This window comes from Tachysurus vachellii, chromosome 24 (genome assembly GCF_030014155.1).
Source record: "Tachysurus vachellii isolate PV-2020 chromosome 24, HZAU_Pvac_v1, whole genome shotgun sequence".
Classification (NCBI taxonomy): Eukaryota; Metazoa; Chordata; class Actinopteri; order Siluriformes; family Bagridae; genus Tachysurus; species Tachysurus vachellii.
In genome coordinates, this window is record NC_083483.1 from 827,102 (window position 1) to 852,101 (window position 25,000).

Here is a 25,000-nt window from a genome sequence, read left to right on the forward strand (position 1 = left end):
CACGTCCTCAAAAACGAGCTTCTGGATTTGTAAATGCTTTCGAGAGTAAAATGTTCAAGAAGACAATCACGACAACATCAGGAGGTTTTAATGGAGCTCGTGTGTGTGTGTGTGTGTGTGTGTGTGTGTGTGTGAGAGAGAAACACTTAACACTGACCACACAGACGTTTGGTCTCTGATGTATAGTGGATGATACTTCAGTCCTCCAGATGTTTGGACCGTCGAGGAGGCGTCACGTATAAACCAGTCTTTTAAGCAGACTTCCTTTTTACTCTGAGAATGTTTCTTCAGCTAAACAACAACCTTCTGATGCAGTAAATATTTCCCCCAGATCCTTAATTGTACTCAGGAATGTATTTAGGTGATAATTTTATGCACGAAACACACAATTTCTCAGTAGATCTAATGTCACAAAACTCTTTGACGACTCACCACTATGCTAATGATTTATTTATTTGTAGCTGTTCAATAGAAACCTACATGATCTGTGTATTAAAGTATCTTGGTAATGTTCTGGTGATCCGTAGATACTAGGTATGAAGATGCAACTCAGTCATGTGACTGTGCTACATGCATGGGGTGTGTGTGTGGGTGTGTGTGTGGGTGTGTGTGGGTGTGTGTGTGGGTGTGTGTTAAAAGTGTGTGCTCCAGTAAAATAGAGCAGCAGCAGTAATTTCAGCAGTAAAGTTTCAGAATTGAATTAAAATTTGATTTTGTCTTTGCTTCTCTTTTGTGTAGGGGTCGAGTCTGAGTGTGGAGAAGCAGCAAATCCTCATGCAGATGAATCAGTGGGGTCTGCATCAGTAGAGAGTCTGTGTGCGTGCGCGTGTGTCTGTGTGTGTGTGTGTGTGTGTGTGTGCGACAGTGCGGTCAGTCAGAAGTGATCAGAGGTTACAGTTATAAGACTGTTTATTTTAAGACAACAGTCATGTTTCTAATGTTTGTTTGTACAGTTTATAGTTTGTAAAAAAAGATGTAATAAAAGTTTTGTTGACTATCATCTGCTTCCCTAAACATGTTTTATAGCGTGTCGCTGCATCAGTTATTTCAACATGGAGCCTGTAATACAGAGGTAAATATGTCCAGTCTCATTTTATATAACTTTTTATAACTGATTCCTTTATAACACGAATGTTTAGATGAGCTTTTTGTGATTATTGACATATGGACATTCAGACGGCTCTAAATCAGTCGTGTGTTTGTGAGGCGACGTTGTTCACCGTACAGCTGTACCAGGGGACACCTGAACACTACATGTGACTACACCAAAAGCTCACTGGTGAATGTGGGCAGTGAAAAGAGAGGGTTTGTTTCTGCCAATTCTGCTTCGAGCTGATTATTATTTCTCAGTGAACTTTGACCTGTGAATTCACAAGACTTGATCTCGTGAGCTAACGGACGTAAAGACATCGCAGGAGCAGGTCACCTAGAAGAAAACTCATCTGTCGTGGGGGGTTTTTTTTTCCCCTCTATTTTATAAATCCAGAAAACGGCTGAGAAATTTCTTCTGAAATTCATTCTGAAGTCACTTCACTGAGGGGAAAAAACATTAAACACAAGGCACTTTTTATTTAAATAAACTCTCGTAGCAATAATACATTAAAACCTGTTTGTTTTAGCCGTCGCTCTGAACATCTCTCTCGTGTGAAGTCTACAACACACACACACACACACACACCAGTGTTTAACACAGTCTTGTGCTGAGCTGTAGTTTAAATACACACACACACACACACACACACACACACACGTCCTCTTGTACTTCATCATAATTTTCTCTAAACATGCAAAATTAAAAGTGTTCAGTATCATATCGTGATCTACACTGTACACGTCTACACCTGCTCATGAGGACAAGTCTATAATCAGCCAATCATGTAGCAGCAGCAAAGACAAAACCTCATGCAGATTCAGCCATCTGTGCCTGAGTGTAATGAGCTGATCTCTAGAACAGAACGGGTCGACTGGATCGAGGTGACAGGAAGGTTTTATAACTGTGGGGATGATGAACACCTCCAAACACACAACAAGTCAAAGCTTGAAGCAGATACAAGACACCCAGAAGAGCAGGAGGCCACATCTGGATCCACTCCTGTCAGCACCTCGAGTAGATGAACATCACCTGGCTCAGTACTGGAACTGACTGATCCACATGGGTTCTGCTGCCACGTGATTGGCCGATCGGATATTCGGATGAAGTTACAGCCGTACTTAATAACATCAAGCCGGTTTTTACAAGTTGAACTAATTCGTAGTATTTAGTTTCACTTCCCTGTTTGGTGTTTGTGCGCCGTCTCTAGAGACGTTACACAGCACACGATATCTTCAAAGTTCTCAAGCATACCTATCAAGTGTGCATTAAACGTGAGGATGCTGCCATGTGAGCTTTTCCCCAACACCACAAGCACATGTCCATCTATTCTGGCAGTCAATAAAATAATCACAAGGATATGTGGATTTGGGGGCTTTAGGATTGCTGTGTACTCTGAGATTACTGCGTGTCTCCAGCGGATGGAGAAATTAGGCCAGGAGTTCTCGAACCTTTTGTAGCTAAGGCTATAATAAAATACTACACACACTGTAGAATCCAAGCAGGCAATGATTAGACAGCATTAGGTCCAAGTTTACTTCATGATTTTTGCATTATTGAGTTTAAACAGTCTAAAAAGCAATAAATAAACAAACTTAAAAGAACTTTGTTATGCTAGGCTAGCAGCAGGATAGCAGTGTTTTGTCATTTTCAGTGTCAGATTTTAAAAACTGTGCTAGCGGTGTAGCTGAATCTCAGGACCGGGGGCGATGTTCCCGTCACATGTTGCGTGATGAGGTCTGAAAGATAGCGGAAGATCTTCAGGTCATCGTTATGGAACTCTCCGAGGACGTGCTCGGGCCTGACCTCTACGCTCGGGTTGCTGGGATGCTGGAGCTCCTGAGAGAACGTGAAAAGGAACGCTCTAGATACAAGCTGGTTGATTGTACTCTGTGCATACAGGAAGTAGGTGGTGCCACGCATGGCGTGAGTCCTCGCATCCAACAACGGACAAATCAGAGAACCTTTATACGCCGGGCAGCGTAAGGTCTTCTGGTCCACATCCAGTACACTGAGGTACCGACTAAAGCGAACTAGCGAAGGAGGCACACTGAGAGATGAAGGAAAAGCCGATCTGGAAAAAGAGGGTTACGTTAATAAAGAATTAATATATACTGTAGATATTGTTTGGTAGAAGTCTGCAGTCACTGACGACATAATCAGTCATTTAATAAAAACTTGAGTTTGATCAGAAATAAACAGTAATGATTTGGCACGAAGCTGAAGATTTTCCTACAACAGCAATACAATTTATTTTATTCCTCTTTTACTAAAGTCTCTCCTTTTCTCTATAGAAGTGAAAAAGCCTGTCATTAGTCAGAGCTGTGGAGCTGCTGATGAAACCAGTCCTAACTTTACGTTTACACGAGAATGTTTCTGTATTACACAGACGAGTGTGTCTTGGCTTTAAACGTACCTGTTGTAGCCGACGAGTTTCCAGGTTAGCAGGTCAGTAATCTGTAAAGGGCTGGATGTCCAGGGCTGGATGTTTTCTCTGCACCTCCCTAGATGTGGTGTATACATGGTAAGTGCTCTGACCATCTGTCTGACCGCTCTTTCGTCACTGCCCAGTACCACCACCGTTCGGCCAATCAACAAGCTATACACGGCGTGTCGAGCGAACGGAAACTGCCGTAAGAAATTCAGAGCCGCGTGTCCCAACCTGGCGCACTTTCTCCGACTCCTGGCTGTACTTTTTTCCCCACGGAAATCAAGAGACAATGTAGATCCTGTGGAGCCAAGGCTACGGTAACTGGTGCAGTCTGACAGCTCATCTGGTGTAAATAAGAAAGGTCTGTCTTGTAGAGAGCCTTGTTCACTTACAGGAGAATGAGCACCAAAGGTACACAAATCCAAGCTCATGTGAGGTTCTGGTGGGTTTATGACTAAAGTAGGGCTGTTGGGGGAGCTCTGCCATTCCTGCTGTTTTTCTTTGCACTGAACCAAAACATCTTCAGCACTGTGCATGTGATCATCATTCTGTTCTCCAGCATGCTCTGGGGTTTCCTCATAGATGGCAGTAGGGCATGAAGCCCTCAGATCGTCCGGTATGATCGAATCTGTAAAGTTAAGCACCTCGATGCTATCCTCGCTGATTGTCCGTTGAGTGACTGCTGTGTTTTTTCGTCCTTCAAAAGACACCGTTGGTCTCTGCGGAATTGTTTCCGTGACATAAAATGGAGAATGAGTTTTAAAGGACTTCTCCGTTGCTAGCACCTCGATACTCTCTCCACTGCTGATGCTATCCTTCATCTGCACAGAAACCTCGTCATTCTTGCAGTTGCCTTCCTTTGAGAAGTTTGGTGTCAACGGAAGTTCATCACATGGTGACGTTGGAACAGAGTCTGGTCCGTTCTGTCGGAGCTCGAGCCTGATTGGCACCATTTCCACACATGACGTGTAAGAGTCTAGACTTACAGGTTCGCTGTGTAGTGGAGAAACAGGAGGAAGCCGTGCTGATCGAGGTTGCAATCTGGATAACTGCTGACTCATCTCTGCCTCCAAGTCACACACATCTTCAAATAGGAAATTCGTGGACTTTAGGTGACTGAGCAAGATTTGAGTCTGTTGCTTTGAGAGGAGGCGGCTGTTGTCTCCACGAAAACTCCTCTCGATGGAGTGGAGCTGTTTCAGCGCCTGCTGCAGGAAGTACTCGTCACACAGCTCATCCAGATTCTTCAGACGCTTGTCAAACTGTCGACACATGCTCAAGCTCACCAGTTGTGGAGTGTGTAAAGGGGCATGTGAGCAATTGTTGCATTCCCCCTTTGATTCTGGGCTCTGGATGTTGGACAGCATGTTGGGGTCTAGATTAGAGTCTAGAGAATGAAAGGCATCATCTGGCTCATATGGCAAGAACTGTGGGTCTCTGAGCTTCCTGTTTGGGTAGGAAGTGATTTGTTTTAAAAGACCTCTGTGTTCCTTAATGGCTTTTTCCACATGAGCCAACTCCTCTGCTTTATTAGCCCACATGACTGACTTACATGCTGCACTCTGACCTTCCTTGGTTTCCTTGGGCTGCTCAGATACTTGATCTTTTTCTGATTTGTTTTTCAGCTTGTGACGGTTTTTATAAACCAAGTCACATTCTGGTTCATTTCCCCTTTTATCAGGTCCTGGCATTCTGTTGTTTCTATCAACTTCCATAAACGACAGTCTACATCTTTCTTTCTCTTTCAATTCCTCTTCGGTTGTGGTCAGCAACATTCCGTTGTTCCTGTTATCTTCATTTTCCCTTTCCTGCGTAGCTCCACTATTCGTTTCCTTTCCCTTCTTCACACCAGCTTGGACTTTACTAAGCCTATCTTTGTTCATCTCCCCCAGCAGTATTAATCTAGTATATTCCAAGTCTGAGAGTTTTTTGTCCACTTCGTTGGCAAAGTTCTTCCTATTTCCAGTCTTCAGACACTCAGAAGCTTTGGAGAACATTGCAGACAGATGCCGAAAACCATGCATGATTTTTTCCTCTTCAGACGACACGTAGGCCATGCAGAAAGGCCGGACAAACCCTCGAGCTTCCAGGTCATACAGTGTCAAATGGTGCACATAGGCATAGGCTCCTTCTCTAGAATCTCCCAGCACCACTTTAGAGTCTTCTACGAAGTTCAGTTTAGCATGTGCGCCACCGGCAGGACCAGCGAACGTGGTCTGATAGTCCACTGACATTATCCTGAGCGAGAAGCGGTTCAGATCAAACGAGCCACATGTCTTGTCGTCGTCCGGAATGGTTAGTAACGGCTGAGGACCCACTTGCTCAGAAAATTCTGATATAAGAATAAAATCCTTATTGAAGCTCACGCTGGATGTCTTTGACCATGGTGAGGCATCTTCTGAGTGTAGATACAGAGGAACAGACAGATCAGCTGGAAGTCCAAGAGATTCTGTGGATTGTTCCAGGAAATCAGTCTCTGTTGTGAAAGCCAGTAAGTCTGGAGATCCGATCATGATGTTATTATAACTAGTTATTAGCCTACAGTTTCTATATAAATAGGAAATACCTTTATTAGTGCAGTTTGTCGGCTCTTCCTGAGGATCAGTGACGTCTCCAGTGATTGTAAACATAACGCGTTGGATGTTTACCGCATGAATGATTCGGATTCATTGCGTTTCCCTTTCAGTCAGGAACAGAGAAAAAGCTCCAAACAGGATCAGACTCGTGGATCTGAAATCACACAGTGAACCGACTCCGGCTCTGGTGAAGATCCGTGCATCACGTTTAGAAGTAAACAGCACGAGGCGTCCGGTGACCAAACGTCGGTAACTGAAACTGGTGTCGTCTCAATCCACGTGACCGCGCGGGAGGGGGGACGTGTGTGTGTGTGTGGGGGGAATGCACGGTGGTGTGTTTGACATTCAGGACTAGTGCACTAAACTCACCAGTGCACGCGCCGGTGTGCACTAATCTTGATTTGCTCTCGAGACAGAATTATTTTCCTGCTTACTCTGGACGAAGAAGCATTTATTATTATTATTATTATTATTGTTGTTGTTATTGTTATTATTATTATGATTATTATTGTTATTATTATTATGATTATTGTTATTATTATGATTATTATTGTTATTATTATTATGATTATTATTATTATTGTTGTTGTTATTGTTATTATTGTTTATTGTTATTATTATTATGATTACTGTTATTATTATGATTATTATTATTGTTATTATTATTATGATTATTGTTATTATTATGATTATTATTATTGTTATTATTATGATTATTATTATTATTATATGATTTTTAACTACTGGAAAGCTTGAAGATCCACAGGAATCTTAGCAGTTGGTTAAAGTGAATAAAAGTTCAATTTAATTAAACAACACACTTGTATATTTTCCTATTGTTGTTATTCACACCTAAAACAATCAGCTACAACTTTATTATTGTCCAATAAACTCGTCGTTTTTTAACAACTGTTTATTTCTATAGAAACCCTTAAGCGCTAAGGGACCGTCTACAAATTCCATTTGGTTTTACATTAACGCCTTTAAGCTAATTACCCTTCAGCTCATTAAGCCGTTAACAAGCCTTCAATGACATGACAGGTTCTTAGGAAATAATACTGAACAATCACAAAATTATCACTCAAGACTTTTTAATTAAAGCAAAATCACAGCACTTGAGTCTTTATTCAAAATACTTTTTATTTACTTAATATAGATTTGTGGCTACATGATTTTTCCAGCCCCTGGTTTCTTGTGAGCTGTTCAGGGAGAAGAGCGCACAAAACACACACATTCGTATCTCACACTGATGAGTGTGTCTCGGGTCGGACCAGTCTACAGCAGCTCACGCTTAAAATGTCTATAATATATAAGGTTCTGTTTAAATGCTCTGGATTTCTGCCTGCTTTAAAGGTGCTGTTTGTAATTTGTACAGCAGTTTGTTAAAGTGCAATGCAAACAAATTCTCTAATCATCTCATGGCTATATGTTCTCGTCACATCAGATCGCACACTCCATAACATGATGGTGATGTCATGTCTGAAGAAGAACCCAGACTTTAAACCTTTGTAGAACACATTTTGGTGTTTATCTCCAGAGAAAAGACGACATGAACATCGGTTCTTCACAGTGTTCTTTATGTAGTAAGGACAAAGGAACCCGTCTCTCTTCCTGTGAAGAAGTGATTCAACAAATCCCATGTAACATTTACTTTTCCTATTGTATTTGTTGCTGTCCTGCAGGTTTGGTATTGTACAATTCTGTCCTCCTATTGGATGATTTCAAACACTTTAGTCAGAAACGATTTGGTGTTGGTCATCTTTGGTTGCCGTGGCACTAAACCAGCTTCAGATAAAGTGAACACATCACCACCATCAACTCAAATGTCAAAAGATTCTTTTATGTAAAACAAAGTGTGTGTGTGTGTGTGTGTTAGAAGCCCAGCTCATTATATGAGCAGTATCTCAGGCTCGCTCACGGCGCAGTAGAGCATGAAGCCCATCTCGTCGATGTCGTCCTCGGTGAAGCCCTGCAGAAGATTCACTGCGGGTTTAAAGTAACTGGGCAGGAAGCCCGTCTCCAGGTAGCCAATCAGCTCTGTGATGGCCTGCTGGAATCTATCAGCGAACACAGACTCTGACCAATCAAACTCCTTCTCACTCATGTGCAGGATGAGGTTGCTGAGCTGTGCGCCGGTCAGCTTGTGGAGGGTGGGGCAGTTCCTACACACGGCCTTTAGTGTTTTGAGGCACTTCCTTCGAACGCCCGTCTCCCCTTCTGATTGGTCGAGACTGGCCAGTCGGGCGGTTTCTCTGGTGTAGAAGCTCTGGTACCACACGTAGTCGAACGAGCCGGTGATTTCTGGCTGCGCCGTTAGCGTCATGTCCCCCAAGCGCACGGTCGGCAGAATGCTAATAAACAGCTGCTCTTCGTCAAAATTACGTCTGCTTTCTCTTAGACCTTGTATTTCCAGCTTTAGGGCGGGAGACCCAAGCACCGGGCGCACCTCGCACTCCAGGGTTCCACTCAGTGATGGCCAGTTCATGGACTCTGTTATTGATTTGCGTAGTTGCTCAGCAATGAGCTGTGACGAGAGGTAGCCACCGAGGAGGTGTCTGTCCCAGTAGCTCCGACCACGGGGGAAGTACTCGAGGTTTTCTCGCCGTAACATGCAGTACTGAGGATGGCCAAGAAACGTGTCCTCCCCTGCTATCGGGGTCCACAGACTGGGTTCCAGCTACACACACACATACACACAATAAAATAACAGGTGGGTTAGGAATTAGGATACAAATATAGTGTGTAAACAAACCAAAACCACAGCGCTGCTGATTTCTCTATTCTGATTGGTCAGAAGGTGTTGATTCATTATCTGTAACAGCGCGACTGAAACTAGTCACAAGACAAATACAGTATAATTTCTTTAGCAACATACAGAGGTCCTGTAGATGTTCCCTGTAACCAGGACAGAGGAGTTTGTGCTCTACAAAGGACTGTGACCTGTTACCTGTAGTGGAACGAGCAGGCAGGCATGATCTGCCCTGACCACCTGCAGGTTGTCGAGCAGCGACCCCGCTAACGTCATCTCCCCCCGGGGCATGTCGGGGTGTTTGGAGTGCAGGAAGGCCTGAATCTCTGTAGCGATGTCTAGCGCCCTCTGTTGAGCTCGGGACACTTCGCTCGGGGACAGACACACACGTGTTCGGTAATACTGCTCCAGTCTTTCTGAGAAGGTTGACACACACAGGTCTAGCCGTCTGCGTGTCTGAGACACGTCTGAACCGGTCTTCTGAGTCTGAGATTGGCTCTGAGGTGCAGACTGAGACAGGTCAGCTACAGGGGGGAAAAACAGAACAAATATTTATTCCACACACACACACACACACACACACACACTGATCCTCTGGGACTGAACATGTCCAGCACTCGCTCTACTTCAGACCTGTTTGTTGGGACACTTCATGTGCTACATACCTTTCTTGGAGGCTGCAGCAATTTGTTTTATCACCACACCCTCGATGCCTTTCTGAAGCAGTTTAGGGGAGGAACTGACCAGGCTTAGATCCTCCCAGCTGTCCGTCATCTTCTTCTCAGGATTCCCCTCGTCAGGAGGCCGGCCGGCACGCTCGATCAGCTGGAACGTTTAAAATAAATCAGCAGACAAGAAAACACTCCAGTCTTTTGGTTTCTCACACACACACACACACACACACACACGTAATTAAACATGACTAAATAATCACTAGTTCTCATTAGTTCACTAGTGCAGTTGAGAAACCTGCTGATTAATAACTTATTTACTTGTTTTCACACATTCACTTACAGTAATTCACCTGATTTGCCAAATACCACATCACCAACACAGTCACAAGGATCCTCACCTTTTTCACAGCTAATGTAGCGATGCCTAGGACGGCGACGCCACTCACTCCGAGTACCAGTCGAGCGTTGGCCAGCAGGAAGTCAACGATGGCGCTGATTCCATCTTCACCCCGTCTTTTACTCGAATAATACATGTCTCTGTCTGCAACAGACCAAACATCACCACCAAGATTCAGCAAAAATCACAGTACAGTAACACATCTACAGTACAGTGACACATCTACAGTACAGTGACACATCTACAGTACAGTACAGTGACACATCTACAGTACAGTGACACATCTACAGTACAGTGACACATCTACAGTACAGTGACACATCTACAGTACAGTACAGTGACACATCTACAGTACAGTGACACATCTACAGTACAGTACAGTAACACATCTACAGTACAGTGACACATCTACAGTACAGTGACACATCTACAGTACAGTACAGTGACACATCTACAGTACAGTGACACATCTACAGTACAGTACAGTGACACATCTACAGTACAGTGACACATCTACAGTACAGTACAGTAACACATCTACAGTACAGTGACACATCTACAGTACAGTACAGTAACACATCTACAGTACAGTGACACATCTACAGTACAGTACAGTAACACATCTACAGTACAGTGACACATCTACAGTACAGTACAGTGACACATCTACAGTACAGTGACACATCTACAGTACAGTGACACATCTACAGTACAGTACAGTGACACATCTACAGTACAGTGACACATCTACAGTACAGTACAGTGACACATCTACAGTACAGTACAGTGACACATCTACAGTACAGTGACACATCTACAGTACAGTGACACATCTACAGTACAGTACAGTGACACATCTACAGTACAGTGACACATCTACAGTACAGTGACACATCTACAGTACAGTACAGTGACACATCTACAGTACAGTGACACATCTACAGTACAGTGACACATCTACAGTACAGTGACACATCTACAGTACAGTACAGTGACACATCTACAGTACAGTGACACATCTACAGTACAGTGACACATCTACAGTACAGTGACACATCTACAGTACAGTACAGTGACACATCTACAGTACAGTACAGTGACACATCTACAGTACAGTGACACATCTACAGTACAGTGACACATCTACAGTACAGTGACACATCTACAGTACAGTGACACATCTACAGTACAGTGACACATCTACAGTACAGTGACACATCTACAGTACAGTGACACATCTACAGTACAGTGACACATCTACAGTACAGTACAGTGACACATCTACAGTACAGTAACACATCTACAGTACAGTGACATCTACAGTACAGTGACACATCTACAGTACAGTGACACATCTACAGTACAGTACAGTGACACATCTACAGTACAGTGACACATCTACAGTACAGTGACACATCTACAGTACAGTACAGTGACACATCTACAGTACAGTGACACATCTACAGTACAGTACAGTGACACATCTACAGTACAGTGACACATCTACAGTACAGTACAGTGACACATCTACAGTACAGTGACACATCTACAGTACAGTACAGTGACACATCTACAGTACAGTGACACATCTACAGTACAGTAACACATCTACAGTACAGTAACACATCTACAGTACAGTGACACATCTACTCTACTCTACACTACACTGGAGCATTTTCGTCCTTAAACACAGGATTTGTACTGAATTCCTTTGTTAAAACATCTTTCTACATTCAAACAGAGTTATTTAAAGTATTTTAATTCGATCAGCGAATTTAGACTGACTAAACACACACACACACACACACACACACACACACACACACACACACACACACAAGATCATGTCCATGACAAGTGACGTCACATGTTAAATTTAGTGCCTCCACCTGCTGCTTTGTCAGGAGATCACTCTCACACTCACTCACTCTCTCACACTCACTCACTCACTCTCTCACACTCACTCACTCACTCACTCACTCTCTCACACACTCACACACTCACTCACTCTCTCACTCTCTCACACTCACTCACTCTCTCACACTCACTCACTCTCTCACACTCACTCACTCTCTCACACTCACTCACTCTCTCACACTCACTCACTCTCTCACACTCACTCACTCTCTCACACTCACTCACTCTCTCACACTCACTCACTCTCTCACACTCACTCACTCACTCTCTCACACTCACCTCACTCACTCTCTCACACTCACTCACTCACTCTCTCACACTCACTCACTCACTCTCTCACACTCACTCACTCACTCTCTCACTCTCTCACACTCACCTCACTCTCTTTGGACAATCATGATAACATGCCATGTTTTTAATATATACGTATCATAATATAAAAGGTGCTTTTTTCATTTTAAAATATGAATTTAAAATATTTCAATACTCAGTAAAGTGTACAGCTTCTGATATTAATGATTCAGTGTTATAGATTTAACTGGGTGTAACTGACTGTAACCTGGAGACAAAGATCACATGAACGATTTGTGTTCATTAACATCATGAGAACTAGATAATGACTGTGATCAAGTGAATTCATTTAAAGCTACAGTAATGTCAGAGCTGCTGGTACAATCATCAGCACTGGACCAGACACACACACACACGGTCCAGCACATACACACGGTCCAGCACACACACACACACACACGGTCCAGCACACACACACACGGTCCAGCACACACACACACGGTCCAGCGCACACACACGGTCCAGCACATACACACGGTCCAGCACACACACACACACGGTCCAGCACACACACACACACATGGTCCAGCACACACACGGTCCAGCACATACACACACATGGTCCAGCACATACACACGGTCCAGCACACACACACACACACACAGTCCAGCACACACACACACACACACCACTGGACCAGCACACAATCCAGCACACACAAGGTCCAGAACACACACACACACACAGTCCAGCACGCACACGGTCCAGCACATACACACACATGGTCCAGCACACACACACACACGGTCCAGCACATACACACGGTCCAGCACACACACACACATGGTCCAGCACACACACACACACGGTCCAGCACATACACACGGACCAGCACACACACACACACACGGTCCAGCACATACACACGGTCCAGCACACACACACACACACACAGTCCAGCACACACACACACACACACACCACTGGACCAGCACACAATCCAGCACACACAAGGTCCAGAACACACACACACACACAGTCCAGCACGCACACACACACACACACCACTGGACCAGCACACAGTCCAGCACACACACGGTCCAGAACACACAGACACACACACACAAAACAGTTAGTGTATTATTGTATAGAAATAAAATACTAAAATAAAAAGGTTCCCCTTACAGGATCATGGCAGCTCCTATAATCATGATCAGAGACACAAAATATATTTCTGCTGTTAAATAATGATCATTTCTGTACGACGTGTTGTGTATGTTTGTGTTCCTGCTTTATATCCTTATAGAGTATAAGTGTAATTCTACAATGTCTGTAACACCTGAAGTCCTCAGTGTAAAAGTTAAAGTCAGTTAAACACAAAACAAAACCAGTTTGAGGACAAAATTCCACACAGAAATGATGTATAATTTAACCCTTGAGCTGAGACAAAGCTACATGCTACATGCTACAAGCTACATAACGTCTCCGCTGTTGTTGTTGTTGTTAGCCTCGTTAGCTCTCTTGCTAACTACTTTGCTGGTACTCGAGCGTTTAGCTTTATTTATTTATGTATTTATTTTGTATCTTACCTTTAAAAGTCCTTTATTATTAATAAATCAAGCCGAAAATCAGCCGTCAAACTTGGCATCATGACTCGAGGTCATTTCGTGCATTATCGTAAACTAACGTAAACGAGTTCAACACGCAGCGATGATTGGCTCAGACTGTTTGATTGCTGTGGTTTTACACCAATAAGAGGCCAGGTTTGTATGACGTCATACTTGTAGCCCAATCACCGTGCAGGCTTTGTTGCAGCCTGTAGTAGTTCAAGACGTGACGTACGTGAGGGTTTGGACTTAAAGGGAAGGTCTTAAATAAAGGCTATTTTATTAGTTTTAAAAGTGACGTTTAATAAAAAATATAAAAATAGGAAAAATAATCAGATTATAGATTAAACTTTATTATTGTTAAAGTATGTGGAGCTCCATGAAACCGAGCTGTTACTATAACAACGATGATGTATTTAAATGAGCAGATTAATGTGTAATAAACAACCGCAGGAGGAAGCTGAAGGGTTTTATTCCCCTTATATCACAAGTACATCACAGTTTTAGTCGTGGAACAAAAGGTCCCTGTTATAAAGTAAAGCTATAAACAGTCTCTCCAAGATAAACAAATAAAACCACGTCATGTTCCTGACAAACTGGAAACTGCTTAAAGCCTGAGCTGCTTTACATAAGCGCCGACACTGGAGACTCCTTCCATCTTAAATAAAAGTTCAATAAACAAAAAACTTCACAGATCAACAATGATTTTTTTAATGTTTCTTCCTTATAAGTCACTTTATATGGAACCAACAGCATATAAGAAGAGCACGTTTATATCATCTGCCATTTATCTTGGAGCTGAAAACAATGCAGTAGAACGGAATAGAAAACGAACCTAACATTTATTTATAACGAGTTTCACAATGACTTTAGAACAGAATCACTGACCATTCAGATTTTTTTTTTTTTAAAATCGTTTATTTCGTTTCAGGCCTGTACATCTGCAAAAATACCCATTTCTCATTAAAGTGAGCCACACGACAAGCTTTTCATGTCATTGTCAAAATAGATTTTTTTTTTTTTTTTTACAGGCAGGAAGAAATTCAACTCAATTTAACTCAAACTCGTGGTTCAGTGTCCTGCGTAACATTACAGCTCACCCTGAAGGGATTTTTTTTTCCAACAACAGAACAAATGAAATACTTAAATGATCTTTCAGCTCTACCAGAATATTGACTTGAAATTCATAAGTGTCTAATTCTTTCCTATAAACATGTGGCATTTCATTATACTGCCAAAAGTCACCCAGTAGCGGGAGCTCTGAAACCCCACAGAACCTTTTAGAGTCCTAAATAAAGTCCTTCCTCTATTCAGACAAAAAAAAATACAAAATAAAAAAACAAAATAAAGCAATGAGAACAGCACGATATAGAAACACTGCCTCATGTCATCATACTTAACCGATTTATTTCGCACATATCTGTATGGATCATACATTTCCGTGCATTTCTTCTGCACTGCTCGTCTAACCAGGTAATGCATCTGTACCTTTTCCCCAGACCATGTATGTTTCTTTGGTACATGTTATCATTTAAAACGAATGTCATGAACTGACCAAAGTGTAGATCACGATGATGAAGTGGCACAGTTTCTGTTGCACACAACTCACGTCACCTTGTTAATGCGCTCACTGACGTTGCTCTGTTTGAACACCGTACAGTTATCAGATAACTTGTTTAGTAGGACGACATGGTAGTGTGTGACCTACCACACAATTCTATTGATGCTGTAGAATTAAGAACGCGATGGGTCATAAATGACAACGGTATCGACGCATCCCTGTCAATCACACTGCACACGACGGCTCGTGAACTGACTGACGTCTTCAGACACGGACAGTTCCTTCGCAGGTAGATAATACTGAGGAGACGCTGCTTCCAAAAGTTTGTATTAAAGGTGCCGGAAATGAATTAACAGCATAAAGCAGATTTAAATCTTTAAACAAAACAGATTTTTTGATTGTGTTACTGCAGAGTTTTGTTTTTATTATGCTGCTGTAACAAGTGGATAACGAGGTCAAAAACTAAAATCTCGCACTACTCACACACCCCTTCTTACAAAAGCATATAAATAAAACACACCAGCGGTTACGCCGTGCTGTCCTCCCGGAGCCTGTCCCATACTACACACTGATGTTTACCACGTGTCTAACAGTCAATAGTTAAAGGTCAGAGGTCTTCAGTGGCGTCTCATCTTCACTCGGCGAGATGAAGTGTGTTCAGTGTGGGACGAGTGTGATGACGTGTTCACCACTCTTCTCCACGAGTTCTCTGAGGCGCCGCCATCATCGTCGTCACCGTGATGACTTGGCTGGAGGTGGAGCGAACGCCTCTGCTGTTCTTTATCCATCTCTAATATACGAGGCCTGAGAGAGAGAGAGAGAGAGAGAGAGAGAGAGAGAGAGAGATCTTCATCAGATTACAGCTTTTTGTTATGTTTAAATTAGTTCCTGTTGTTAGAGCAGCTAGAAACATTTAGTTCCTCACTAGCCTCTCTCTCCCCCTCTGTCTCTCTCTCCGTCTCTCCCCCTCCCTCTCTATCTCTCATCCCCTCTGTCCGTCTCTCCCCCTGTCCCCCGTCTGTCTCTCTCCGTCCCCCCTCTGTCTGTCTCTCCCCCTGTCCCCCGTCTGTCTCTCTCTGTCCCCCCTCTGTCTGTCTCTCCCCCGTCCCCCCTGTCTCTCTCCCCGTACCCCTGTCTCTCTCTGCCCCGCCACCCGTCTCCCACTGCCAGGTCCCCCCTCTGTCTGTCTCTCCCCCTGTCCCCCGTCTGTCTCTCTCCGTCCCCCCTCTGTCTGTCTCTCCCCCTGTCCCCCCTCTGTCTGTCTCTCCCCCTGTCCCCCCTCTGTCTGTCTCTCCCCCGTCCCCCCTCTGCCTGTCTCTCTCCCCGTACCCCTGTCTCTCTCTGCCCCGCCCCCCCTCTGTCTCTCTCTGCCCCGCCCCCCCTCTGTCTCTCTCTGCCCCGCCGTCTCTCTCTGCCCCGTCCCCCCTCTGTCTCTCTCTGCCCCGCCCCCTCTGTCTCTCTCTGCCCCGCCCCCCTCTGTCTCTCTCTGCCCCGCCCCCGTCTCTCTCTGCCCCGCCCCCCGTCTCTCTCTGCCCCGTCCCCCCGCTGTCTCTCTCTGCCCCGCGCCCCGTCTCTCTCTGCGGCGTCCCCCCGCATTCTGTCACTGCGAGGTCCCCCCTCTGTCTCTCTCTGCCCCGCCCCCCGTCTCTCTCTGCCCCGTCCCCCCTCTGTCTCTCTCTGCCCCGCCCCCCGTCTCTCTCTGCCCCGTCCCCCCTCGGTCTCTCTCTGCCAGGTCCCCCCTCTGTCTCTCTCTGCCCCGTCCTCCCCTCTGACTCTCTCTTCCCCGTCCTCCCCTCTGTCTCTCTCTCCCCCCTCCTCTGTCTCCCCCCCAACCAATGAACCAAAAAACTCCACATGTTCCTTGGATCACCAAAAGCAAAGTCAAGTAGAAGACTTTTTTTAATCAGTTCCCACACGCGCACGCACACACACTCGCACGCACACTAACTGGCATGCGCACACTCGCACGCACACACACTCGCACGCACACTAACTGGCACGCATGCACACACACTCGCACGCACACACACTCGCACGCACACTAACTGGCACACATGCACACACACTCGCATGCACACACACTCGCATGCACACACACTCGCATGCACACACACTCGCATGCACACACACTCGCATGCACACACACTCGCATGCACACACACTCGCATGCACACACACTCGCATGCACACACACTCGCATGCACACACACTCGCATGCACACACACTCGCATGCACACACACTCGCATGCACACACACTCGCATGCACACACACTCGCATGCACACACACTCGCATGCACACACACTCGCACGCACACACACTCGCACGCACTCAATCACTCGCCTGTGTGCAGCATCTGGGTCTGCTTTGCGGTGTGAGCGCTTTGCTTTCAGCACGTGTCGTCGCTCTGAAGTGGGACTGGAGAAAGTGCTGAGAGACGTCGTGTCCAGACGAGGGGCATTCGGTCTCGTCCTGAAACCAACCAACCAACCAATCATGATTCCTGATCTTAAATCCCTGACAATAATGTTTGACTTCAAATGTCCATGTTTTGTCCCGACGCTGCAGCTTGTACCACAACATTATTTTTAATGTTTATTTACTTTCACATTTATTTTTTATCATTTAATTTGTACTTTCAGATGCCATGTGTTTTAAACACTGCTCTGTAACATAAAGATTAGCATTTAGTTCGTTATCAAACTACATGTTTTTTATTTCACCTGCTGCTGAGGTTAGTAATAAATTACATACAAACATCTCTGGGTTTATGGTCATTAAGGACACAACCATAAAGTCTTAACCATCTCACATCTCTGGTCCTTTTGCCCCTCGACTGTATTGTTTAGATTTAGATTCGACTCGATGAACGATTATATTTGTTAGATTTATTGATAAATTAAGAAACAAATAAAACTGAACATTTTAATAAACAACCTAAAGTTAAAGGCAACTGAAAAATAAACACTGAAGTTGATTAATGATTTATCTTTAGAGTTTTTATGTTTTATGTTTTTCTCCACACTGTAGAGAGGTTTATTTACATCAGTATTTGGAGTGAATGATTTTAGTCTTTAATGTGGTCATTAACGCTGTCGAGAGTGAAGTGTTTATTTACTCACTTCCTGAGGATGATGACTGCTCTTCGCTGCTTGATGTCCTGAGGGCGGATACAGTGTGTGATGTCGTCTGCAGCGTAGCCACTGAGATAACAGAGCAGATGTAAAGGAGCAGGATTACGCTGGGGGCCGTGAGCTTTCTGCTTCACAGGGTTTATATAAATATACAGAAATGTGATGAAGTGTGTGTGTGTGTGTGTGTGTGTGTGTCTTTAACCCCTTGTTTCATCTCTAATGAACGCGAGTGATGCAGCGGCACTTTAGTGTTTCAGTCAGTCCAGTTCACGACTACCATCAACATTTTTAAACATCAATAACTTGTTCACATAAACATCACCTGAAAATACATTTACTTCCAGCACACACACTGTTCACACACACAGTTTACACACACACTGTTTACACACACACACACACACACTGTTCACACACACAGTTCACACACACACACACACAGTTCACACACACACACACAGTTCACACACAGTTCACACACAGTTCACACACAGTTCACACACACCCACAGTTCACACACACCCACAGTTCACCCACACCCACACAGTTCACACACACACAGACACACACACACAGTTCACACACACACACATTGTTTACACACACACACTGTTCACACACCCACACACACAGTTCACACACCCACACACACCCACACACACCCACAGTTCACACACACACACACTGTTCTCACACACACACACTGTTCTCACACACACACACTGTTCTCACACACACACACTGTTCTCACACACACACACACACACACACACACACTGTTCTCACTCACACACACACTGTTCTCACACACACACACACTGTTCTCACACACACACACACTGTTCTCACACACACACACACACACTGTTCTCACTCACACACACACACTGTTCTCACACACACACTGTTCTCACACACACACACACTGTTCTCACTCACACACACACACACACACTGTTCTCACACACACAGTTCTCACACACACACACACACTGTTCTCACACACACACACACTGTTCTCACACACACACACACTGTTCTCACACACACACACACTGTTCTCACACACACACACACTGTTCTCACACACACACACACAGTTCTCACACACACACACACAGTTCTCACACACACACACACACTGTTCTCACACACACACACACACACTGTTCTCACACACACACACACACACTGTTCTCACACACACACACACTGTTCTCACACACACACACACTGTTCTCACACACACACACTGTTCTCACACACACACACACAGTTCTCACACACACACACACAGTTCTCACACACACACACACAGTTCTCACACACACACACTGTTCTCACACACACACACACACACTGTTCTCACACACACACACACACACACTGTTCTCACACACACACACACTGTTCTCACACACACACACACACACACACTGTTCTCACTCACACACACACACTGTTCTCACACACACACTGTTCTCACACACACACACACTGTTCTCACTCACACACACACACACACACACACTGTTCTCACACACACAGTTCTCACACACACACACACACTGTTCTCACACACACACACACTGTTCTCACACACACACACACTGTTCTCACACACACACACACTGTTCTCACACACACACACTGTTCTCACACACACACACACAGTTCTCACACACACACACTGTTCTCACTCACACACACACTGTTCTCACTCACACACACACTGTTCTCACACACACACACACAGTTCTCACACACACACACACTGTTCTCACACACACACACACACACTGTTCTCACACACACACACACACACTGTTCTCACACACACACACACACACTGTTCTCACACACACACACACACACTGTTCTCACACACACACACTGTTCTCACACACACACACACTGTTCTCACACACACACACGATGCTGACACCCAGCTGTAAAACGTCCTGCTCTTCACACTGAGGTCAGGATGTCTGTCAGTCACATTAAAGTCTTTACATGAACAAACTTACATAAAGCGTCTATAAGACCTGGTGCACATGACAGCTTTAACTTCACACCCTGAATGTAACTGAAACGTGTTAAATACTCAGCAGAGACGTGGAATAACACGTGACAATGTCATCTGATCCACGTGTTTACCTGAGTAACGTGACGCTGCCGCGCCGCACCGGGAGACACAGCACCGGCTCGGACACGCGGATCGGTTTGAACTGGAACTTACAGCCGAAGCAGAGCGCGCTGTCACTGAAGAACGACACGGACACGATGGGACGCTCGAAGATGTGGATGGGATCCACGTGGGACACGATGCAGCCGCCCGGTCGGTAGTCGTTAATCACGGCGCTGTTCACGAAACCCACCGGGATGATGCCCCGCGCCACCAGGGGCTCGATGACCAGCTCGTTCACCCAGGACGGGATGTCGTCCACCTCGCCTTTAGAGTAGAGCCGCTCCTGCCCCGGGCCGCGCTTCTCCAGCTGCGCTCCGTACGTGTAACCCTCACCGAAGAAGTACTTGTTCCGCAGCGGCGCGCGGTCCACCGTGTGCTCCCGGTACAGCCCGCGGTCCCCTTTAGCCACCACGTCGTCGATGTTCGCCTCAATGCGAGCGCATTCCTCAGGGGTAAAGACACGTGCCTGCGTGATGCCACTCTTCACTTTGATCACCTCCGCTGCGCGCGCCTCCTCCTCTTCCTCCTGCAGCTCGCGCGCGTCCCCGGAGTCGCGGCGCACGCGCTTCTTAACGCCGCCGTGTTCGGGAACCTTCGTGATCTTGTGGTTCTCCCTGTGAGGCGTCATCGACTTCAGCTTGTCGCGTAAATCCGTGAAGCCGCTGGCTGACATTTCTGCTTGTGTTTGGTTCTGTAGAGAGCGAGATTTCCGTAAAGCCCCGTTTATGTTCCCATGATCACGGACCCGGCGGTGCGCGTGCCACACTAATGCAGCGTTCACGAGCTCCCGCGATTCCGCCACTTGTCAACACTGTAATTTTATTTCAGATGCATTTATTAGTTAAATACTGAACTAACTACCGTAATGTATGTAGTTTTACTGTCATTTACATTCAGCTCCAAACGTCTACAGACACAAAGTTAATCACAATATAAAACGTGTATAAACAACAATAACACGCAATGACACGTTTCTGTAGTCTACGTGCTTTACAGAGATCATGAACTCGTCTTAGTGACTGCTGTATAACGTCTAGGTTGGAGTTTCACCAGAAATCCAACAGCTCCTGAACGCATCATAGAGACGTGACTGATGTGCGTGTGCTAACTGTTAGCTACACAAACTGTCTGTTAGCTACACAAACTGTCTGTTAGCTACACAAACTGTCCGTTAGCTACACAAACTGTCTGTTAGCTACACAAACTGTCTGTTAGCTACACAAACTGTCTGTTAGCTACACAAACTGACCGTTAGCTACACAAACTGTCTGTTAGCTACACAAACTGTCTGTTAGCTACACAAACTGACCGTTAGCTACACAAACTGTCTGTTAGCTACACAAACTGATCGTTAGCTACACAAACTGTCTGTTAGCTACACAAACTGTCTGTTAGCTACACAAACTGACCGTTAGCTACACAAACAGACCGTTAGCTACACAAACTAACAGTTAGCTACACAAACTAACACTACAAACTAACACTACATAAACTAACAGCTACACAAACTAACACTACACAAACTAACACTACAAACTAACACTACACAAACTAACACTACAAACTAACACTACACAAACTAACACTACACAAACTAACACTACACAGGTGAATATTATGTAGCACAGAACGCACAGTTTGTTGTTAATGAGCTATTTACTGTAACACAAAGTGACTAGCATGCTAACTCGGCTACACCTACCCCCCCCAGCACCACCACAACACTACAGTCAGTGCTGTGACTATAAACAGTTGCCTTTAATCCGAACCGCTGTAAAAACACAACAAACCCAAACAACAGCACAAATGGGATTAACGGGATTATCAGCACGCTTGGTAACGGTTGTCGTAAACACGCTTACCGTAAAGACGTTTCTGTACTGCGCATGCGTTAGGGAGTCTAGGCACGGGAATGTGATACTGAGTAAAAGGTGTGTTCATTTCGACAACAATATGCGCAGCATAAATAGTCACGTATCATGGTACTAAATTCACAAAGACTTTATAGTTCCAGTGAGAAACTGTTGCTGTAAATGTAGATCATAGAGCTGAAAGGGAACAGAAATCACGTGTTAGAAGACACGTCGGGACACGTGTGCCATAGGAGTCTGTCTAATAACGTCCAAGTCTTTATCGTATCTGATCTAATGTGCGCAGGATTGAGTAAAAAAGTGGCTTTGTTATTATTATTATTATTATTATTATTATTATTATTATTATTATTATTATTATTATTATTATTATTATTAATAGTAACATTAATATTAATATTAATATTGTTGTTATTATCATCATCAGCAGCAGCATTATTATTATATTATTATTATTTTATTATTATGATTACTATAATAATAACAATAATTATTATTATTATTAATTAATTGTAAAATGGGGGGGGGGGGGGCACGGTGGCTTAGTGGTTAGCACGTTCGCCTCACACCTCCAGGGTTGGGGGTTCGATTCCCACCTCCACCTTGTGTGTTTGCATGTTCTCCCCGTGCCTCGGGGGTTTCCTCCGGGTACTCCGGTTTCCTCCCCCGGTCCAAAGACATGCATGGTAGGTTGATTGGCATCTCTGGAAAAAATGTCCGTAGTGTGTGATTGTGTGAGTGAATGAGAGTGTGTGTGTGTGTGTGTGTGTGTGTGTGTGTGTGTGTGTGTGTGTGCCCTGTGATGGGTTGGCACTCCGTCCAGGGTGTATCCTGCCTTGATGCCCGATGACGCCTGAGATAGGCACAGGCTCCCCGTGACCCGAGGTAGTTCAGATAAGCGGTAGAAGATGAATGAATGAGAATTGTAAAATACCAGTAGTATTTTCACAGTGTTCAATTAATTAATAAATTTGACTTGAAAAAATTAAAAATCAGCCAACAGTTAATTCCGTGTTTGTAATAAAAAACTGTCCACTTTCTCCGAAGAGACATTTTTCATGATGAACCTTTTTTTAATCAGAACCTTCTAGGTTTTTAGGTGTTCTAGGTCTCTTGTAACGTGCAGTACTATCGCATGACCACAAGGTGGCAGTAAAGAATTATTGATTTTTCAGAAGTCCACTATGTTCACCATAATAAAAGATACGATTTTTCAACTGAGCAAAAATAAGCAGAATTTCAGAACATTATGCAGACATAACAACATAACAAACCCAATAATCTCATAAAAAATATTTATTTATTATATAAAAATGTGTGCTTTGTTGATTGCTCCTGTTTAAAATGTCCTTCTTTACAGGCCCCATGAACACATACAGTTCTGACACCTTCATTAGAAAAGTTCATATAAATGTCCAGGTGTCCAAAAGAATTGTTTATTTTGTGTGTGTGTGTGTGTGTGTGTGTGTGTGTGTGTGTGTGTGTGTGTGTAAACACAATAAGAATCACACAGTCACAATCGCAGACATGGCGTCTACAAAATGGCGTATATACACATATACAAAATTCTCACAGGTCTGTGTTCTGTACATCAAAATAATCAAGTCACTTGTGATCTTTTCAGCTCTGAAGGAATCAGATTCACCTTCAGTCTTCTGTACTGGAGCTGTTACTGTTGTACTGCACCACGTTGCTATAGTGAGTGCAGGTATTATGGGATGGCAGAAATGGCCACGTGTTATAGGAGTGTGATTTCACTCGGAGGAAGTGTGAGTCTTTTCTTTTGACACAGCAGCAGATTTTCGACGTGTATGGCAACCACACGACAAAGCTCCAGTCCCTGAAAACACACATAACACTAGAGACATTGAGGATGACATCTGGATTACTGCTAATAAACACTGTGCTCGTTATTTCATGTGTTAATGTGTGTGTGTGTGTGTGTGTGTGTGAGACCTGTTCCAGCTGTAGCTGTGTGGTTCTGTGGCTGCTCGTGTCCTCCAGCACAATGTCCACATAAGGGGAAGTCTTTCCTGCACTGGGTCGCTGTGTGCGCACCGACTGAACAAGCTTTAAAGGAATCTTCACTAAAACCTCCTACAGAAGTGAGAGATGTGAGAGTTGATAAAAACATCAGTGCTGCAGTGTTCTGGAAACATCTATAACAATGATGACTCTTTCTGCTCATACAGACGTACGTGTGTGTCTTTGTGCAGAAAGTGGAGACCATTTTGATTGACAGCCAGGATGCAGGGGGTGGAGATTGTGCTGTCGTTAGTACTCAGGATGTAGAAGAAGGATGAGCCAAACATGGGGAATGCACACACCAATCCTAGAAAACACACACACACACACACACACACACACGTATATTTAACAAGACACTTGAGACATTCTGTTGTCGTTTAAGAAAATTGAATAATTTGTTGTGATTTCAGTGTGTGTGTGTGTGTGTGAGTGTGTGCGTGTGTACGTGTGTGTGTGTACACATATGGAAGTACCCAGGAACTGT

At 44.4% G+C, this 25,000-nt stretch overlaps 5 protein-coding genes across 10 annotated transcripts in view; 1 reads left to right on the plus strand and 4 right to left on the minus strand.

The window, feature by feature from the left end:
• zgc:112980 (uncharacterized protein LOC503706 homolog) overlaps positions 1 to 1,000 on the plus strand; it is a 14,752-nt gene extending 13,752 nt beyond the window's left edge. For all 4 annotated transcript variants that reach the window (XM_060860966.1, XM_060860964.1, XM_060860965.1 and 1 more), the window contains one exon: positions 739 to 1,000. In XM_060860966.1, coding sequence (XP_060716949.1) covers positions 739 to 807 — 69 coding nt within the window. In that variant the 3' untranslated portion in view covers positions 808 to 1,000. The remainder of the gene's footprint in view (positions 1 to 738) is intronic.
• A 549-nt stretch (positions 1,001 to 1,549) lies between these two features.
• Positions 1,550 to 6,406, minus strand: smcr8b (Smith-Magenis syndrome chromosome region, candidate 8b). 2 transcript variants are annotated; one of them, XM_060860827.1, is made up of 3 exons: positions 6,088 to 6,406; positions 3,507 to 5,970; positions 1,550 to 3,164 (listed from the first exon to the last, which is right to left on the minus strand). In XM_060860827.1, exons 1-3 carry the CDS (start codon positions 6,149 to 6,151, stop codon positions 2,747 to 2,749), a joined length of 2,946 nt encoding a protein of 981 aa, XP_060716810.1. In that variant the 5' UTR covers positions 6,152 to 6,406; the 3' UTR covers positions 1,550 to 2,746. The 2 variants fall into 2 exon arrangements, with proteins under 2 accessions (XP_060716810.1, XP_060716809.1); XM_060860826.1 differs by having other exon boundaries at positions 3,507 to 6,405.
• An 813-nt stretch (positions 6,407 to 7,219) lies between these two features.
• Positions 7,220 to 13,845, minus strand: mief2 (mitochondrial elongation factor 2). The gene is made up of 5 exons (XM_060860724.1): positions 13,716 to 13,845; positions 9,919 to 10,061; positions 9,512 to 9,671; positions 9,045 to 9,370; positions 7,220 to 8,774 (listed from the first exon to the last, which is right to left on the minus strand). Exons 2-5 carry the CDS (start codon positions 10,051 to 10,053, stop codon positions 7,986 to 7,988), a joined length of 1,410 nt encoding a protein of 469 aa, XP_060716707.1. The 5' UTR covers positions 10,054 to 10,061; positions 13,716 to 13,845; the 3' UTR covers positions 7,220 to 7,985.
• Positions 13,846 to 14,420: 575 nt separating this feature from the next.
• Positions 14,421 to 22,521, minus strand: alkbh5 (alkB homolog 5, RNA demethylase). 2 transcript variants are annotated; one of them, XM_060860640.1, is made up of 5 exons: positions 22,480 to 22,521; positions 20,587 to 21,428; positions 18,418 to 18,498; positions 17,639 to 17,767; positions 14,421 to 16,098 (listed from the first exon to the last, which is right to left on the minus strand). In XM_060860640.1, the coding sequence occupies exons 2-5, from the start codon at positions 21,288 to 21,290 to the stop codon at positions 15,912 to 15,914; spliced, it is 1,101 nt and encodes a 366-aa protein (XP_060716623.1). In that variant the 5' UTR covers positions 21,291 to 21,428; positions 22,480 to 22,521; the 3' UTR covers positions 14,421 to 15,911. The 2 variants fall into 2 exon arrangements, with proteins under 2 accessions (XP_060716623.1, XP_060716622.1); XM_060860639.1 differs by lacking the exon at positions 22,480 to 22,521 and having other exon boundaries at positions 20,587 to 21,896.
• A 1,350-nt stretch (positions 22,522 to 23,871) lies between these two features.
• myo15ab (myosin XVAb) overlaps positions 23,872 to 25,000 on the minus strand; it is a 41,557-nt gene continuing 40,428 nt past the window's right edge. The window contains exons 64-67 of the mRNA XM_060861091.1: positions 24,990 to 25,000; positions 24,687 to 24,820; positions 24,445 to 24,585; positions 23,872 to 24,328 (exon numbers count right to left, since the gene is read on the minus strand). The exon at positions 24,990 to 25,000 is cut by the window's right edge and continues 123 nt beyond it. Of these exons, the coding sequence (XP_060717074.1) occupies positions 24,227 to 24,328; positions 24,445 to 24,585; positions 24,687 to 24,820; positions 24,990 to 25,000 (388 nt within the window). The 3' untranslated portion in view covers positions 23,872 to 24,226. The remainder of the gene's footprint in view (positions 24,329 to 24,444; positions 24,586 to 24,686; positions 24,821 to 24,989) is intronic.